This window comes from Carassius carassius, chromosome 30, assembly GCF_963082965.1.
Source record: "Carassius carassius chromosome 30, fCarCar2.1, whole genome shotgun sequence".
Classification (NCBI taxonomy): domain Eukaryota; kingdom Metazoa; phylum Chordata; class Actinopteri; order Cypriniformes; family Cyprinidae; genus Carassius; species Carassius carassius.
In genome coordinates, this window is record NC_081784.1 from 25,695,747 (window position 1) to 25,715,175 (window position 19,429).

The window sequence follows — 19,429 nt, forward strand, 5'->3', positions numbered from 1 at the left end:
GGTTTCACTTCGAGATAACGGGTAAATATGAGGCATAGCATTGGGGAGTAAGTCAATACTACAGTCCCAGGGACGGTGAGGGGGTAGTTGTGTAGCCTTAGCTTTACTAAAGACTTCTGCCAGGTCGTCATAACGTGTTGACTGCCTTGGCACTGATGGGACTTTCACTAGTGGTATAACATGGTTGAGGAACTGAGGAAAAACAGTGACTCTCACAAAAGGCAGACCACTTGGTCAACTCACCTTGATGCCAGGATATGACGGGGTCATGAACGGACAGTCATGGAAATCCTAGGATGATCTCATGCTTAGGGGAGTCAATGACATAGAGGGATATGGATTCTTGGTGAAATAAACCGACTTGTAGGGATAGTGTCTTGGTTTGATGAATTATTCCAGTTCCAATTGTAGTGTCATTGATGGCTTTAATCTTAATGGGTGGGTTACATGGTTGAATTTCCTGACGATATCCTCATGGATGAGATTTAATGTGGCTCAAGAGTCAATCATTGCTGTTAACGACATGGACAGTTCTTCAGTCTTTAAGGTAAAGGGGAGGTTTGAAGGACAGATTACTGGGTAGAGAGAAGTGTTCGTTATTTACCATAATGGGGTTTTGGGCCTTGTGTGGGCATCTCTGACAGCGATGGCCTCGTTCACCGCAGTAGAAACAGGGATGGATTTGGTGTCGCTTTGCTCCTTCACCCTCGGATAGTTTGGCAAATTCCAATTCCACTAAGGTCATTAGCACCTTTGTTACTGTGTCAAAGTCTCATTCTGGCAATAATCAGTTTGTTCCCCAAGCAGAACCAGTTACAGTGGTGCCATGACCCGTATGAGAGTGAGGTTTAGAGGCGTAAATATAACAGGATTGTTGTGAAGGTAACCCTCACTCCCCTGGCTTCATTAGTCACACTACCGACTGATGATAAAAAAACTGCAGTTTTCAGTGCTGTCGTTAGTGTATCCAGCTCTCATGCTGGCAATAATCAGTTTTTTCCCCAAATTAGAACCTGTTAAAGTGGTGCCGTGACCTGGTTGAGAGTGAGGTTTAGAAGCATAAGTATAACAGAGGCCAGCTGATACAAGATAGCTTTGCAGGTAAACCTCACTCCCCTGGCTTCATCAGATGCACTAGCAACTGACGCAAAAAAAAAAAAATTCTGCAGTCTTTAGTGTTATTGTTAATATGCCCATCTCCCATGCTGGCAATCATCAGCTGGAAGAAGAATCATTTACAGTGGTGCCATGACACAGATGAGAGGTTTAGAGGCATGAGTGTAATGGAGGCCAGCTGATACAAGATAGTTGTACAGTATTCAAATAATATAATTTAAATTAGATGCCAGACATTGTCAAATTTATTACTTTTGTGTGTCACCCATGTAATAGAGTGAAAGGTTGTGCATTCATTTCATTTTGTGCTTAATGTAAATGGTATTTGACCTTATCTGTGGCTCGTGGCTTCTCTTTTGTGCAGGTAAATCCCATTCCCCCAGGTTCAAGAGGTGCACTAGCAACTAATATTAGAGACTGCTTCATTAGCAGACCAAGCGAAATGGATTATATTGCAAATTAGTGAAATAGCTATATAGTTATTCAGAGTTTACAAAAGTTATTGATATGGAAAATAGAATTCAGAATGTAAACAAAAAGTAGACCATTCACAACTACACTGAGCGGTCACTTGTCTTTATAAGTGTTGGTGAATGTGAGGGTTATGTACACTATGTTTGTGTGTGAGACTCCTTGCAGGTGTGTTTGCCTCCCTGTGTTACTTACTGAGTTCAGAGACACTGTGGTTTTACACTTACCTCAGGAAACATGAGCTCAGTTTTTTCTTGTCCACAGCTCTGTTTGCCTTGTTGTTGGAAAGTGTTCGCCTCTCCTTCATTTCCTCTTGGTGAGACTGGCATCTGTGAAATAAATAGACATGATTACAGTAATGCTTTATAATGACTAATATACAGCCAATATGCTAGTAATATGCATGCTAATAAGCAACTAGTTAATAGTGAGAACTGGTCCTTAAAAAGGCTTGGTTTAAACACTCTGCTCAATTGCCCTCATGTTGTTCCAAACCTTTGGAACTTTTTGTTTTAGTTGTTTTGCCCTAATGACTTTCATTATATGAAAAAAAAAACAGAAAAAAAAACAATGACACTTTTTACACAATATCTCGTGTGTGTGTGTGTGTGTGTGTGTTCCACAGAAGAGAGAAAGTCATTTAGGTTTGGAACGACATGAAGGTAAGTGAATTGTTATTTTTGGTTTAAAATATTTTTATAAGTTTGTGACACAATGAATGGACACAAAGAACAGAACACTTTGCTTTTTACTGCTTTTCTCTGATTGAGATAGATCTCCACTTTCTTCCCACTTTGCAACATGGCCAAGCCTGAGCGATACATCAGAGCAACCAATGGAGTGAGTGTATGGTTGTTAATATATTCTTAATGCTATGCTACTTCTCAAGAGGAGCCTCAGACACAGCCCAGCTCACACCCGCTAACTGCACACCCACGTGAGGATGGCAAGTGTGATTTCACAAAGTTCCTGGATCCTTGTTGATCCTGGAACAACATTCCAATCAGAATTGAGATATAACTTTTCAGAAGAAAATCTGTTTTAGGCTTACAACCAGAGTTAGGTGCTTCTACACCCTTGTTAATCAGTTATCATTTCCAAATGATTTTAGGAAATAAATTATGGGTAGGGGTAGGGATTGGATTAAGTCTGTATTTTTGGAAAATGATGTTGATTCAGGATCATCAGAAGATATTGGTCCAGGAACATGTCTTGCTTGGCAAAATCACAGCGACCGCGTGAGGACACACTTTGTCTGCTGGGTGCAAACTGGCCCTCCAGAGCACTGCAGTGCAGAACAGCGCTTCCTCACAGCACTGTGTTGCAACTAACCGACATGTAACAAGCCTGTACAACAGCAGTAGATAGAATGAGAGTAAAATTAATTTGTGTGGAAAATGAAGATTAAGTTCATGACTGGTTTAGCTATGGGCAGAGCCCACTAATGTTGGTTTCAAAATAAATATTCTGGGAAAATAAATAGATAAATATACTTGGGTGTGTGAACAGTTTGTTCCGTATATTTCTACTTTCAACTCAGTGACGATGGAGCAATTTTTCTCAGACAGATTTGACTGTCCATCCTGAAAACAAAAAGGGGTGAAATTCAACATGGCAGACAGATAATGTGACTCAGTATCTCTCATAGAGGTAAACATACAAAGAAATAGACTCAAATGTGTAATTTACAGATCTCAAATATTTCTATTTCTGGGCTCAGCTGTGATTATTGTGTCTGTGAAGTTTGACAACCACAAAGAACTTAGTAACAGTGTCCCAGGGGAATTTTACATAGTTCTAAGTAAAAATTCCTTAGGACAAATTCAAATAGAAACAAATTAGACAAATGTTGGTGATAAGTACAGCTCAGATAATTTAGTCTTAGAAGAAAGTGTTGAGAAATGTTTGATTTCATATTCAAAAAACGCTCAATAACTGACTTGGCAAACCTGACCATTATTACTGTTGAAAATATACAGGATACAAAAATACAAAATTTCTAAGATCATCTATACGAGACAAACCTAAAATATATTCTTTCTACTTATGTTGTTCTGGTGGTTGCAAGCTAGATCACATGCTAGACGCTTGTGACTGATCTATCTATCTATCTATCTATCTATCTATCTATCTATCTATCTATCTATCTATCTATCTATCTATCTATCTATCTATCTGTCTATCTATCTATCTATCATAGAGAGAGAGAGAGAGAGAGAGAGAGAGAGAGACTTTTTCTTTATTCTGGAAAAAGGTTGTTTAAGGTTTCCAAACAGTTTAATTCATTCCATGACCTCCAGCATCATGTGACATCGCAGGCTAAATTGGTCAGTCTGTTTTGTGTGTGAAATAAATTAGACATTCTCCCCTGGGTGATGTTTGTCCATGATGTGCTGACTGAAGGAGATTCACCTCCACCAATGAGAGAGAGGGGGTCCTGTTTGATCATCTCACTGCTACATGAACAATCAATTCTCTTTTCAACTGGCTTCCAGCAGACTATGTGTTTGTGTAAGGCCAGCAGGTTAAACAGCATGGGGAGAAAGGATAGTTGCAGGCCTTTTCAACTGCAGCAGCATTTTAATCACTCTAAATAAAAGATTTTCTTTGCATTCCATTAGTTGAAATGAACTGACTTGGTTTTTCTAAGTAGTTTAGAAATACAAAAGCAATTGAATTCGACTTTCAGCCAGTGACTGACTGAATGAGCATAACCTTACATGTTGGTGTTGTGCTGTGGAGTCATCAGGTGTGATCTGAAGTTTCGGCAGAGAGCCAGGCTTCTGTTTCAGCAGGTTCTCAAGAGTAACATCTGAACTGGGACTACTGCTGTGTTCTGCCAGCATGAAATGACAACAAATGAGCATCCAAAATTTTCCAGATTTAAATTGGAGTAGAGAAAAAGATTTGTTAGATTTGGTAAGTTTGATAAAGTTCTGTGAACTGGTACACACAGTCAGTTGCAATGGATTCATCCACAACTCTGATTCAATGTTTTGTTTAGTCATTATTCTCTCTTCCTCACCCAATGCTTGTAGTTGCCTCTCAAGTTGACATGTGCTTCGGTGCTGTTCTGTCCAGACCCTGAACACCTCCTGTTCCCCGCGGCTCTGAAGATACCCGAGTCGTGTCAGCTGTTTCTGCAGTTCCAGAACCTCATGTAGGCCAGATTAGAGATGATTGATCATCTGCATTTTACTAATCACATAAAGTCCTAGTAAATATCAATGGAGAGAAAGCTAGGTAAAGATGGTCTCACCAGGTAGAAGCGTGTTTTAGGAAGACACTTCAAGTATACATCATCGTGTGTGAGGGTTGATCTGGTGGCCCTCTGAATGGTCAAAAGCTTCTGTGGCAGAAAGAATAAACTGAGGATGCAAAGAGGATCTCTAACTGTGGATTGCAGACACTTACATGTGGACAAATCAAGGTACAGGTTAAAACATTGAGAAACAGTCGAGATCTTGAAACAATTGAGATCTCATTTGCGGTTTTTCTTTCCATTCCAAAGGTCCCGCAAGGAGTGCTGTCTTAGTATGGCCAGGAACCCCCAGCTTACAAAATGAATGAGAAGCAAGCATGCAACCACAGGAAGCCAGTAACTACAACAGGGACCAATTAGGCCCCAACAGGTGTCCACGGCTCAACAACAGGCCAGTTTCATTTGCTCAGCAATTTGTACCAAAGGTTTCCTAGTGGCAGCCCATAAAGTCCTTTATAGCTCTCCCTTTATCCTCCTCTCCAGTGTTGGTCATTCGAGGACACAGTTACAGCCAACTGAAGAAGTATTGTTTTTATAGGAGGAGACTGATAAGCCAAAGACCCCAACCCCCACATCCTTACCCCCCAGTCTCTATCTCTTTATTGTCTTCAACCCAGAGGGACAAAATCAAAGTCAATCGCAAGTCCACACCAACTGCTTCCACCATATTACAACGACAGGGTGGTCACACTCAGGGTTGGGGGTCACACATTATAAGTAACACAAGTTATGTTATCAGATTACGTTCCCCAAGTAACTAGCAAAGTAACACATCACTTTTACATTTACAACAAATTATCTTAGTTACTTTTTTTATTTAAATAAGTAATGCAAGTTGTCTTCCCATTAATTCACTGAAAGCTCTCTTGTCTCAGTGTTGAGAGAAACAGGAGTGAGGTGCAGAGTGAGAGGCACTTCCTTCAGCCTGAGGCTTATTCATTTCACTTTTGTTGTGAAAGGGCCTTTACAGTTGCAAAAAAAATTAACTTTAGGATTTTTGTTATATAAAACAAATAAGCAAGCCCAGACCAAAACAAAAAGTAATGCAAACGTAATGTAATGCATGTTGTGATGTTGATGTTATGTTATTTATATAATGTGGTCATGCAAAATAAGGCATTCAAATCTACTTTGAACAGTCTGAGACTTTGTTAAGATTTCTTCAGAAACTCTACAGGAGACACTTGTGAGACCACTAGGGTGCAGATGTCTCAATATGACCTTATTTTATTCACAACGCTGTTATATTAAAGAGGTCTCACAGGTGATTTTTTTCTTTCCTTTTGGGAGTTTAGCATGTTTGGGACAGCATTTCTTAATTTCTTCAGGGCTATGCAATAAGTGGAAGTGTGTCTACTTGTATAATTGTCGACGCAGTTGCTGGTAAGGTTTTAGTGGAACACTGTCATGAATATTTCTTATGAGTTATGAGTTGGTTTACAACATTCACAATAATGGCCTTGAACCAAAAAAAAAAAAAAAGAACAGAGAAGAGAGTTTCAATTCAACAAGACTTAAGCTAGTTAACTAAACCTACATTAAAAAAAATAATCAGCAAAACAGGAAAAATGGTTCCAACAGAAAACACTGCAACACTTCCTTCTCAGCACTGCCTTCTACTGGAGAGATTCACTAATCACTATACTTGTTTTTGCTCTCATTAATAAACACAGATTAGTTATAATTAGTCATTGATTCCTGGAGGGTGTACCTGTTTTATGTGTCCTTCTTTAAGTTTGGAATCATGGTGCTTCATCTCTTGTCTTTGTCTTTGAACCTTTTCCCTCAGACGTGTAGCATGCTGGTATGAAAGCACGTCTTTCACACGCTGTAGTCTGTAGTATGTCTTCAGATGGCGCTAGAATGTAAGAAAACGAGAACTAAAGCATCGGTGCGTGACAGAAAAGAGCAAAAGAGAACAATGTGAAACTGTCAACTCTTTTATACATACAGAATATGTATTTATTTATTAATATAGAATATAAGATCTTATTGACATGACTTCAAATAAACAGATCATTTAGTTGAAGTTTATTTTTGACTATGATTAGACTGATTTTATTTATTTAAATTAAAAATACATATAGAATATTTAATTTATTATAAACAATGTCAGTACAAAATGATATTTTAAGCACCTCTTAATTGGTTTAGTTCACCTATTTAAAAAGTAAATATAGGTTAATTTACTCTAAAATATAGAAGGAAAATAGATAAAGGCACTAAAATGCCTCCAATAATGAAACATTCTCAGTCTGTTTTTGGAGGTAAATGTCTGGATTAGTTTTTATGTTTTTTAGATTGAGCAATTATCAATCATTTTTACAGTGCAGCTTGTATAAAAAGTGAGAACTATCTGTTTGTGGTCCTTTTCCACGTTGAGGTGTCTACATTGAATCTATGGTAATCAGTCTTGTCTTTCATTGACAGTATTTGCACCTGGGCCTTTGTTCTGGGATCCAGCTAGCCTTTCAATATATCAAAGCATCCTGATTACTGATTGGGTTTATTATGTGCTGCAATTTAATGCCAATTTGAACAGACTACCTTAAATATTTAGGACCTAGAAAACAATATGACCTGGTTTCTCTATAGTTCATATACTGTAAGAAGCAGATTCTTATAAGAGATCTATTGATTTGGAAAGGAATACTGATAGTACCTGATCTAGAAGAGCTTTTCGTTTTCTCTCAAGCATTTGATCAGAATCTTCAGCATGAGCAGAAGTCATCGCCATCTGCATCTTGCCAGTTCTGCTGGGGCTTTGTTGTCTCCTCTGCCTCTGACCGGCTGCCTTTTGGAGAGAAAATCACACTTGGATGACAAGAGCCAACAGCATCTGTGCTCTTGTCTTCTCTGGTCACAGAGATCGTAACGCTGCAGTCAGTAATTGCATGGGCTTTCCAGAATTAGCCAGTAATCATTCTCAAATGCCAAAGAACCTGAGCTTGTAAGATGATTAAAAGAGTGCAAATTACAGTAATAAGCAACAAGATGCTGATGGTACATTGGTACAAGTTGCTGATTGTACAGACTTTTTGGTACATTTTCATGTCCCTGTCATAATATATTGAATAAAATATTAAACTGCAGTATACTAGCCTCTTATAATGCTGGGCACTTATTGTTACACAACTCTTTTGTGCACCACTGACTAAGGAATGCTCAGACCGACATGTGCAGCACTGGTTAAGGTTGTCCTGCATAGCTTACATTGTTTCAAAGGTGCAACTGGTGTCCTGTGGATACAGAATAATATTTAACAGATGGTATTATGCTTTATTTTATGACATTTAATGACAGTATGAGGAAAATAATTATGTTAAATAAGTAACACAAACAGAAAAGCAAACTGTCCTTATCCTTGTGTACTGTAAGTACAGGCACTTCGTGCTTTGTGGCCGTTCACAAAGAGCTTTTAGAAGAGGGCAGCATTAATCAGTTTCTTGCCACAGCAATAAGAGAAGGTGAAGGGGCACACAGTTATCTTGTCTATTAAATTAGGAAATGTGATTGTAGGATGACTGGAAGTGGTGCTTCAGCACTGTGTGTGTCCGCTATCGTGAATCAAGGCTGAATGGTTTCACACCACAGCTAAACGACAGGAAATCATATATCGACTGTTTCTGATTTTGATTCTCATAAATGATTCGGCTTCCTTGATTCCATTGACATTCTTTTCAGGATTAAATACCGAGGAAACTTTTATTATTATTTCCTAATAATACTTCTCATTAAAAAACAACAACAACAACAACAAAACAAACATATAATGTGTATTTTTAACAACAAAATTGAAATATTAATCATTAATCTTCCATTGTGTTTAATAGTCAACAAATATCAAATAGTTTTGTTTTGTTCTGTAAACTATTTTCATATGAGCAAGACTTACAATTCATTAGCCCCTGTATAACTAAAAGAAAGAAAGTGCAACAAAAACGTTTATAATAATAATATAGTTACTTGAACTGAATCAACAATTAGCGGATTTCATTTATATTGTCTTTTTAGAGCTAATAGGATTTTGAATACAGCATTTTGACAAAGTTGGTTCCCTTATTTGATATGAATAGCAATTATTATGTCAAATGTCAATGTCAAACTTTTGTAATATTAAAACAACTGTTTTCAAGGAGGCAAAATAACGTGGCATATAAGCTACTTCATAAAACATATTATTTGGATTATGAGTCAGAATTCATCTCTGAGAGCACCTTCGTCCTATTAAAAGAGCCATTTGTATGGGAATAGGACTACACTTACTAAAGGTTTAGCACTTTATAGACTCAGTATTGTGATGCAGAGCTGCAAAATAGTATAGTGCAGGAAAAACTGTTGGAATATTTTAGTACAATGATCTTTCCTCATTAACTGAAGAATGTAACTGGTAATGAAACCAAACCTTGTGAAAATAATTTTACCATCCTTCGATACGGCTATACCTAAATTATATCTCAGTTTTCCCAACACTATCTCACACTGTCAGACACTGAGAAATATGTTTGATTGGGTAAAACATGAGCCCATGCACAGATTCCTTTCCCCACAATGATAACGTGTATAAGCTCCTCTTTTTTTTCTTTAGAAAATCTAAGGTAATCAACCTGTTAAACCTATATGAAACTTTGCCTGAAAAGTGTTTTATTCTGTTAATTATATTAATTCTGTTAGTACTATTTAAAAGGGTCACACATACCTTTTCGGGACACTGTGCTGATGTGTATGAGTCTAGGATAGGTGGCAGTGAGCTGACATTATAACTATCTTCAGTTTTCATTGTCATAATCAGGCCAGTGAGCTATGAAGAGGACAACGTGGACATTACATTTTTGTTTGTTTGTTTAACATTAAGATTTGAGTTTATAATATGTAGGCCCATTACTTGATGTGCTTTAAGTTTGCTTAAGTTTTCACCATATTAATTAACTTTTTCCAGTTTACTTAAACGTGGCAGGGTAAATAACTCTTAAATGATAAGACATAAGAAACAATAATTTTGAATGCAGTCAGCTACCTAAATTCATCATTTTGATGTTATCTTGTTATTGCTCATGAAAACACGTTTTTCAAATATATCAGCATTGTTATTCCCATAAACATATACAAATTTTGATCCGGGAAAAAAAAAAACTTACCAGTTCTCGAAGTTTTCAATATTAGTTAGGCCTACTAACATACAGTACCTACTGTACTTAGACTGGACCTCCCCACAAGCAAACAGCTCTTCTATGTATGATGTATCCTACTCAGTTGCCTAAACCTCAAGTATTTTTAATTGTAGAGTAAAATTCAGCTACTCCACAGAAAGAGCTCAAAGCGAAGTGTGATGAGTTTCAGATCTGATCTGTGTTTAAGGGGTCGTTGTCATGGTGCGAGCTTCACAACCTCAGTTCTTTTAATAGCATGTTGCCCATTCATTTTACTTTGTCTATTGTATGCATGTTTTGTTCAAGTTCTACCCACTTAAAATATATACCGTTGAAGTAAATAACTTACATACAGTATTGGGAATGTTAAATCAAATAATACAATCAATTGAATACTTAGAGAAGATCATTCAAATAATAAGCGGGAAAACATAACTTTTTGATTTTATTGTCAGAACCCTTAAAAATGACTTGGAACAACACACGGCATATAAACACACCTCCACATTGCAAAATAAATACTGTACATGGCTGGTTTGTCGATCAAACAGTCCTCGAGTCCATAATACACACACACTTTTCTCAGATATTAAGTGTCTGTTCTAAGGCTTTCAGACAGTGTCGCCTTGACAGCTATTGTTTTCTGGCACAAAGGAAGGGCCATGGCCTCTGGATGCATTTCACTGGTTGACATTCACATCCTGTCCCTCTTCATTCTCCGTAGGCTATTACTTCCACAGATTGAAACAAACATCTGTCATTCAGCCCAGCAAAGTGAAAACAATAGCAATGTGCAAAAACACTACTGCTTCTCAGTCAATGCGTAAAGTAAACCTGCAAAAAAATCTCTGAGTGATCAGCAATATTTCTCAGTGCAGAAAAAAAACAACAATATTCCAGTCCAGTCAGTCCATTATGAAAGCTGTGTGTGTGTGTGTGTGTGTATGCAAAGGACAGGCTCTTGCGTTCAGTCTAAGATGTTTATTTATTGTTGTTTTATATGCGCCGCGTCAAATGGCCATTTTTGGCCAGCGCATCGCAGCTTGCGCCATCAAGTTTAAATGGCGTGTAAAGGTGGAAACATTCCGTTTATTAAACGCCTCTGCGTTCTGTTCCATTTTTATAACGTTCACATATAACGCCTTCTTTCATTAAACCGGATCGGTTTTGGTCTCATTGTTGGTGTATGTTAATAGCCTACTGCGGTTTTTTTCAGTGCCTTTTGCGTATATGTGCCAAGATTTGCCAAGTTGCACAGTCACGTTCAAAATAGGCGGTCCATTGTTGCGCTTTTCAGGTGATTGCGAACACAAGAGCGCGCGCCCTGTGTGCGAGACCCATGTAAACACAGGATATGTTCTTTCTTTTCGTTTGCGCGTTTTTTATTATTATTATTATTTATTTATTTATTTTTACAGTTGCTCTATGTACACTTGCCTTGTGTTTTAAAACGGTGTGTCCAGTTAAACACAGTTTAACGTTACAAAGGCGCTCCATACAGCTGTTTTTCAACGCAAGAACGCGTTGAACTGAAGTCTTCACAGTGGACCTTTCTTTGTGGAATGAAGTAGTTCAGGTTATCAGCATTTAAGATGAGGCAAAGATGACAGTTTATCGACTTTCCCAAAAGCAGCAGCACTCTCCACACCTTTGAGCCACTCTTTGCATTTCCTCATGACAGTCTCGTCCACGTCTCCATCCTCCTCCTCGTACTCCACATCATCATATTTGTACTGATCGTTGAGGAGGGAGATCTTCACAATGGTGCTAATGTCATTGGAACCGTCCAGTTTGGCAACAGGTCCGGAGCTCTTGTTACTGGAGCTGCCCTGAGCTCTCTTGGACGGGAAAACCCGCCGGTGTCGCAGGTCCGCGGAAGCGCAGCACTTCTGTTGCTTGGCCATCATCTGCTTTTCCAGATTGCGCTTTTGGATGACCAGGATGGCTTCGGGGGTCAGGCTGAGGGAGAAGTGGATCTCTTGCTCGCCTAATCCTTTCGTTAGAGAGGTCCTGGAGGCGTATTTATGGCTAGACTCTCCAGAACTTGACCGTGGGACGCTTTCGCATGAGGTAGCCAAGGGTTTGGGGACGCTCAACCACGAATGTTTGCTGTCCATCTCGGGATCTGGAGGGACTCTGCTCGGCTTGCTTCGTCCCAGCTGCTTTGAATGGGCCGATGGCCACGATGTGGATAGTTTATCTTTCTCCGACTCCTTGTCGTCTCCTGTTCTTTGACTGAACGTGGATTGAGGAGGCGCGACATTGTCCCTGCTCTTCTTTTTTCTGAACAGCTCCTTTCTAGGCGATGATATCCGTGAGTGCAAGTTTATCGGCGGAAAAGGCATTTTAAACGCTATCGGTGCGCAAAATAACGAAGAAATCTGTGCGTAAATGATGTGAGAAATAGTTCCATCCGCCTCGGTCCACCGGATCTTTGGGTATTAGACGCAGTAGCCCTTCTTCTCGCTCCGCATTTTAATTCTAGACTGACAAGGGGCGGGGTATATGCGGGTTTATCTGGTGTCGTGAAGAAGGGGCGTGGTCACAGCATAAAAGTAAAAACAACAAAGCCATGCGCACACAAGTGCGATACAAAATAATACAGCCATGTTCACACTGTTCTAGCTGCGCAACCACTTGCGTAGTTCATCAATATCCAAAAATATGTTAATTATATATATATATATATATATATATATATATATATATATATATGTATAATTAACTCTATGACTATTGCTTTATTTAAACCAAATAAAACATTTTATTGGAAATGTGCTTGTGCGTCAAAATAAATGCGTCAGTTTAATATTGTTTTCTATCCAATGTAATGTCATCCATACCATTTCCCTTTCTTAACATTACAATTATTTTAACATGACTTTAGTCTAATAAATGAATAAATAAAAATCATTTATCTGCACATTAGCTTTTTTTTATAAGGAATTAGAACAGAATAACAGGTTTGAAATAACAATGTATCGGAATGCGCTATAACGCAGATGCAACCGATGGCACTTTTTTGCTGATTGTCAGTATTTTCTCCCTGGTGACCTTGGCAGAGCCCAGAGGAGGCTAAAGACAAGCGGCCTCCATCGTTATCGATCTGTCGCCCTCCTTTCCAGCAATTCGTAATTTCACAGTGACAGCTGTTCCGTCACCCAGCCAATGTGTTTCAACCCCAGTGAAATGAGGGGGGAATCAATAGGATTATCCTTCTGTTAAGAAGCACACAAAGAGAGGCTCATTCTCGCAAACAACGTCCATAGATTGCCTTCAGAATTAAATCACAGGGATTACAGGCAAACTCTTTCTCAGCCTCAATTATTACTTCAAAATGATCCATAGCAACCTGATGTGCTGCCAGATCTAAAATGCTCTGAGAACTGATATGTGGGACTAAACATCTGCACTTTAGACATACAGCCTATATATATATTCTTAATATAAGCAATATGTATGTACAAAGTGTTTTTTTGCAGTGTAAAATCTAAAGCATCTTCTCAGCCATAAACTGGATGGTTCACCGACAGCTATAGCCACGATCTCACCACGGTGATTACTGACACGTGATCAGCACTGTGCATAGAGGTATGCTGTGGAGGAGAGATGCTCAAGAAAACAGAGCACTCCCACAGTTGTCATGGAAACCGCATCTCTGGAACCACTGTTTCCTTAATTAAGCAGTCTAAAAACAGACCAGCCACTCAGGTAATTAGGTCATGTGAAGAACACGTGACACTCGGAGCTGAGGAGCAGACCTATATCTGTGCATGAAAGAGACAATCGTATACGTGTATTAAACCAAAACGTATTGCTTCATAGATGAATCACACACAACGACAGAGTTAGATGCCATCAGCGGATCTCCTGAGACGGTGTGTGTGTGTGTGGTGAGACAGCTGTCTGAGTTGCCCTGGGCTCAGACAACCAACATTACACACATCATTATTCTGAACACATCGGGCTGAAGATTATAACATATGACACATTCAATCCTTATGGAACAAACAAATAAAATCACAAAACGATGAATGAACAAAGCTTGACTACTGCATTTATTTATTTGGTGCATGGTACTGTATCATACGAAAAGGCTTTTCTTCCATTTTTTGTTAATATATTTGGTAGAAATGCATTTTTTTTCCCTGTACAAAAGTGAACAGTGTAGTAATTGAGTTCATTTATAAACGTCACGTGTTATAACAAGGCACTTGTTTTCACTCAGATTTCACTGGCAGTTTATTATCTATTAAGCATTTATCCGCCACAGACCAAAAACAAACAAACAAAAAAAAAACGATAAGGCTTGTAATAAATGCAAATATTACATATACTCTTAATATCACACAGTTCTCTTTTAAAATTATTATATTAAGACAAGAGGAAATGTTATTTTAAGGTCACTGAAAACAGTGTGGTTTGGAGATCCTTTTTGACATTTAGTATTCAGGATGGTCGTCAGATGAGACACTGGATACTTCAGCTCAAACAGGTGGTGAAACACTTCATAACAGCATCCCTGTGAAAACAAAAAGACATTTATGTTTACAGCTGGCAGCTCAATAAAGAGTATTACATACGGATGGGAGGCTCACAGCAAAATCCAGAGAAACAGATGGATAATGAAAATACTGATGAACCATACTTAATCCCAAATAACCCGATAGCTCCACATTAATGCGCTTTATTGCCTTAACATTCAATTTAATTCTTTGTTCTGAAAAAAAAAAACCCCAGCTTGTTTTGAACGATTTTTTCTTTGTTGTCGTTGGGCAGAGCTCTTACATATTTGATCTTGTTTTGGCGGGAAACCATCGCATAACTGACCCCCCTAGATCTTGATGACTGTAATGATTTTTTTCTAAATCAGCAATTTTCCTAAATACCATTTGGTGGTATCACTTTACAATAAGGCTACATTTGTTAATATTAGTTCATATGAACTATCAATGAAAAATATCCATTTATCATTTATCTTAGCATTCATTTATATAAATGTTAATTTCAATATTTATAAATATTAAAATCAAAAGCTGTATCTGTTAATATTAATGAATCTGAGCTTACATTAACTAACAATAAATGTTAATGTAATAAAGTTAAATACAGTGAAATAGTTAAATAACAGATAATTTTTTTAGACTGGTTTTGTCATTTTTTTTTAGACCGGTTTTACAATTTTTTGATGCTTTGTGTTTCAGAATTTTTTTTGGGTTGAAAATTATGGTCCTGTCTTATTAGGAAAAAACAGCAAATACATAATAAATGTTGAGATGGAATTATTAGGCTGAAAAATATTTTTAGCAATGTGGCCCAGTCCTGATGTGGAGCTAAGAGATGAGGTAACCATCACGGTCTCCAAGGCAACAGCAGAACAAGGTCACGGTGCCTTCCTCGTCTCAGCCTCCGTCTCTGTCACCCTCTCTAAATGTGTTGCTATGCAGACTTTGTCAAGCTCAAAATTCACAGAAAGTGGAGGCGGCGTTAAAACAGTCAAGGTAGAGAATCATAGAGAGAAAAGAACGACAGAATAAGGAGGGAGATTGACGAACGTCTGCAGATCTGTTACTCATCCCTCCTGCGTTACACGCACCCAGACTGCATCACGATCAGGAGACGGTTTAGTGTTTAGCCTTTAAAGCACTGCACATACAGCACATAAATAAATGATGATTAACTCCCCCTGCATTCTGATGAAATATCGAAGCAACGGAAACCCCGGCTCTTCAGCACAACGAGCGGATTTCCTCAAAAAAGATGAATAAGCCAGAACTTAATAATCAGAAATAAAAAAAAACACATTTTGGGCTAATACAAAAGCAGATACATTAAGGGATTATTGTAAGCATATTATTCCACAAATATAAATGTGTTGTTGTTACACATAAGGAGAATACAGAAAAGGAGGACTATAAAGCTAAAAAAAAGCTTTTTGATTTCACTTTATTTATTTTATATATATATATATATATATATATATATATATATATATATATATATATATATATATATATATATATATATATATATATATATATATATATATATATATATATTTAATTGAGGGAACCATTATTTCAAGCTGGCGTATACTATATTGTTGCCAAGATATTTAATGCAACATTAGCTCCATATTAGGGCTAAGATAATATTTCTCAGCCTAATATTTTCAGTATCTCAAGTAAATATTATAGTATAAACATTTGTTATTGCTTAAAATAAAATAAATATGAACTGAAATGTAAAAAATAAAATAGAAAAAGCTTGAAACATATTTTAATTTAGCTAGTCGCCAAGACAACATTTCTTATTTTTGTTTAAAGTACTAAAATAAACTAAATAAACTTAGACTAAAACCTAATAATTAAATAAAATGTAAAGACATAAATAACTAATACAAATGATAAAAACAGCAAAATAACTAAAACTTTAACTGACCATTTATAATTCACTATGAAATAAACTATACAACTATAATTCACTATTTACTATATAAAAAAAAAAAGTCCTTTAATGATTCACAGAAGAAATAAAGTCATACATGGTTCCAACAAGATGAGGGGAAACTGTTTAAAAAACTATTTAACATCTTAACACACTCATACTTGAGAGACAAAGAAGGGCAGTCAATTTAATCTAATGACGTGGTCTTTAAGAACCTTAATGGCCAAATAAAAAGCGCATTATAATCATCACGATATTAGATTGTGGATATGCAGCATGCTCATGAAAAAACATGTGCACAGCCCAATGTTCAAAACAGAGATCAGTGGGATAAACAGCTGATGACGTGGAGCCTGCTCATGCTAATCCAGTAGAAACACAATGAAAAAAGCCCCAACCCATGATTCCCAGCCACTCAACAACAGCATTACTGAGCTTGATGAAAGGTGAGGCTATTTCTAGGAAAACAATCAACAATGAAACAATGGTGTAGATGAACCATCTCTAGATAAATGGAAAGAGGAGTCCAAGGTTCGGTCTTTGAATGAAGCTAAAGCAGCAGGTGGAATACAGAGGGAATCATTCAGGAGGAATTGTTTTGTGAAGTAGGCAGGGTGTAAGGTTGGTGGGGGATGGGGCGTCCTGGCTGTCAGAATCCATCAGAAACACGCACCAGCACCTCTGGCAGGGAAGAAGGGGGGTGTCGGGTTCAGCAAGAGATCCTATATGTTATAAAAATTATTTTCTATTTGGATATCCAATTCCAGTCAAAGCCTCTCGAATGCTTTGTGTGCTGTGACTTGTTTACGATGCCTATTGTTTATTACGGGTTTTTTTTGTTACGTTATTTGTTTTGTCCCATGTCTTTTATGATTTTCACCTGCAGTTTTCTTCACCACATTATCCTTCTTCTTGCCTTCTGTTGTAGTTTACTCACTCTCATGTCATTCAGTGGAACACAAAAAGGGAATTTTTTTTAGATGTCCATGCTGCCCTTCTCCATTTCCTCTTCGCTGAAGTTGCACTACTTTAAAGGTGCAGTGATATTGACAGCTAATGGGTGTAAATGGGTACAGCAATCCAAATTAAAAATATTGTAGAGTTGTTTGTCTCCGCCTTTCCTCCTCAGAGTCGAGGGTCACACGGGTTACCAGATTGAGGACACCTAACAGGAATGAGCGCGACTGACAGTGGAAAGCGACAAGCCTTAAACTGTAAGATGAATAATTAATTTATCCAGATTTTAATTTGCCTCTAGTGCTTTTTAGATGGATGCCGAGGCTTTTTAGGTTGGGCAGAATCTACCATCTCTGACTCAGCTCATTTGCTATCTTCCATGGCTGTGTTTTCCACCAGCTGGCAACCCCAAGGTGTTGAAATACTATTGGGTAAATTGACAGTGGGCGGAATCACACAGATCAAAACTAAAACAGACATTCTGACACGGAACGCACATTCCAAAGTAGACTAACTGGCTCTAGCATTGTTTTTCAGAGAAACAAGCATGTGAACTAAATACTTTGTGGATATTTAGGAAACATGCAACAGTATTTTTGGTTTAGTATATGGTTTAGTACTAGTCTCGCATTGACAGACCTGCAGACTGATGACTTAAGGTCTGGAATCCATGGCAGCTTTCACTGGCCAAGGGCCACCCATGAGGCCGTTTGACCGACATGTCAAACAATCAATCACAGGTCATTTCGTTTCAGAGTCACGTTTCGGGGCGTGGAAATGTCGCGATAATAACAAACCGATGCGTAAAACTCTCTGGCGTATTTTAAAGATTCTATGCCATGAACTTTATATATTTCACATACTTTTGAAAATCGCTCGTCGTCACAGTTATAAACGCGGTGGATTTCTTTTCTCGTGAGGGGGTTTGGTGGCAGAACGTTAAAGTGACACACATGCCTCCCGGAAATCCTGTATAATTCAACCAATCCGATGATGACTTCGAAACTCCTAAAGTGTTTCCACTTTTGTGTACCATATGCATCAGACGTTCAGCCAACGGTCCGCGGGAGCGACATCTGAGGCTGAGACTACTTCAGTACAGAAAAAAACAATTACATACAGCACCTTTAATGGTACATGTATCGTGCTTTTATTCAGTCTGTTTTGGAGCTTGACAGCCTATTCACTTGACTATATGGAAAAGAGCAGCACAAACATTTTTCCAAATCTCCTCTCTTAGTGTTCCACAGAATTAAGAAAATAATAAAAGTGAGCAGACTAGGGCTGCAACTAATGATTATTTTGATAATCGATTAATCTGTCGATTATTTTTACGATTAATCTTTATGTAATTATATTTTAGTTTTGCCAATTTTTTCCAATTAAATTATTAACAAAGGGTCTTTATCATTCAACATAGACTTTTAGAGATTTTAACCATTGTGCATGGTCATATCCTCATCAAAAATAAAGCTGGAGCACTGACCCATACTCTAGCAAATTTCACAAAATTTCAAATGTTTTCACCATGGCAGTCCTTAGGGCTCGTAAAGTAGTTTAACATCCCGAACAAAGCTTATTAAGGAATCTTATTCACGAACAATAAGAATAAAACTGAATAAATTTGCAGTACATATCATTTTATTATTTTTTTCCTGTAAACACACAATTTATACCTGGGAAACAGCTTTATAGCTTATGCTGTGAAATTGTAATTAATCCTTCGAATAAAGTGCCAATGGCATGAAACCTGAATGGAACTCACAATTTAAAGTAAAATCCATCAAAAGGTTGTCCAAAAAAACAAAAAAAAAACAAAACAAAACAAAAACAAATGACACACAAATAACCTGCTGTGTGAAAAAGAGCAGTGAATACTTAGAAAAAAAGGGCATTTCAAATACATTTAAACATTTACCTCTCTCATTCAGTCATAATTAGGCTGCAAGACTGCATTATGAACTGGTAAACGACAAACTGATCACAGAACATGTTTGTAAATCTTTAAATGTTAACTGTTAAAAAG

General features: G+C 37.6%; 3 protein-coding genes across 5 annotated transcripts in view; all 3 read right to left on the minus strand.

Moving 5' to 3' along the window:
- Positions 1-10,061, minus strand: part of si:ch211-130h14.4 (uncharacterized) — a 34,849-nt gene extending 24,788 nt beyond the window's left edge. For both annotated transcript variants that reach the window (XM_059518369.1, XM_059518367.1), the window contains exons 1-8: positions 9,988-10,061; positions 9,549-9,650; positions 7,512-7,643; positions 6,561-6,707; positions 4,847-4,936; positions 4,613-4,742; positions 4,308-4,423; positions 1,815-1,916 (exon numbers count right to left, since the gene is read on the minus strand). In XM_059518369.1, coding sequence (XP_059374352.1) covers positions 1,815-1,916; positions 4,308-4,423; positions 4,613-4,742; positions 4,847-4,936; positions 6,561-6,707; positions 7,512-7,643; positions 9,549-9,635 — 804 coding nt within the window. In that variant the 5' untranslated portion in view covers positions 9,636-9,650; positions 9,988-10,061. The remainder of the gene's footprint in view (positions 1-1,814; positions 1,917-4,307; positions 4,424-4,612; positions 4,743-4,846; positions 4,937-6,560; positions 6,708-7,511; positions 7,644-9,548; positions 9,651-9,987) is intronic.
- Positions 1-19,429, minus strand: part of LOC132110972 (vesicle transport protein SFT2A-like) — a 277,590-nt gene that overhangs the window by 232,437 nt on the left and 25,724 nt on the right. Inside the window, exon 8 of one of the 2 annotated variants that reach the window (XR_009424702.1) lies at positions 14,282-14,521. Coding sequence is in view for 1 of the 2 variants with exons in the window: in XM_059518122.1 (XP_059374105.1) it covers positions 14,482-14,521 (40 nt within the window). In the remaining variant the exon portion in view is untranslated. Of the gene's footprint in view, positions 1-14,034; positions 14,522-19,429 lie in introns of those variants that run through there. The other variant, XM_059518122.1, reaches the window with a different exon arrangement.
- Positions 10,432-12,493, minus strand: LOC132110968 (proline-rich protein 18-like). Its single transcript, XM_059518119.1, has 2 exons — positions 11,262-12,493; positions 10,432-11,196 (listed from the first exon to the last, which is right to left on the minus strand). The coding sequence occupies exon 1, from the start codon at positions 12,342-12,344 to the stop codon at positions 11,580-11,582; it is 765 nt and encodes a 254-aa protein (XP_059374102.1). The 5' UTR covers positions 12,345-12,493; the 3' UTR covers positions 10,432-11,196; positions 11,262-11,579.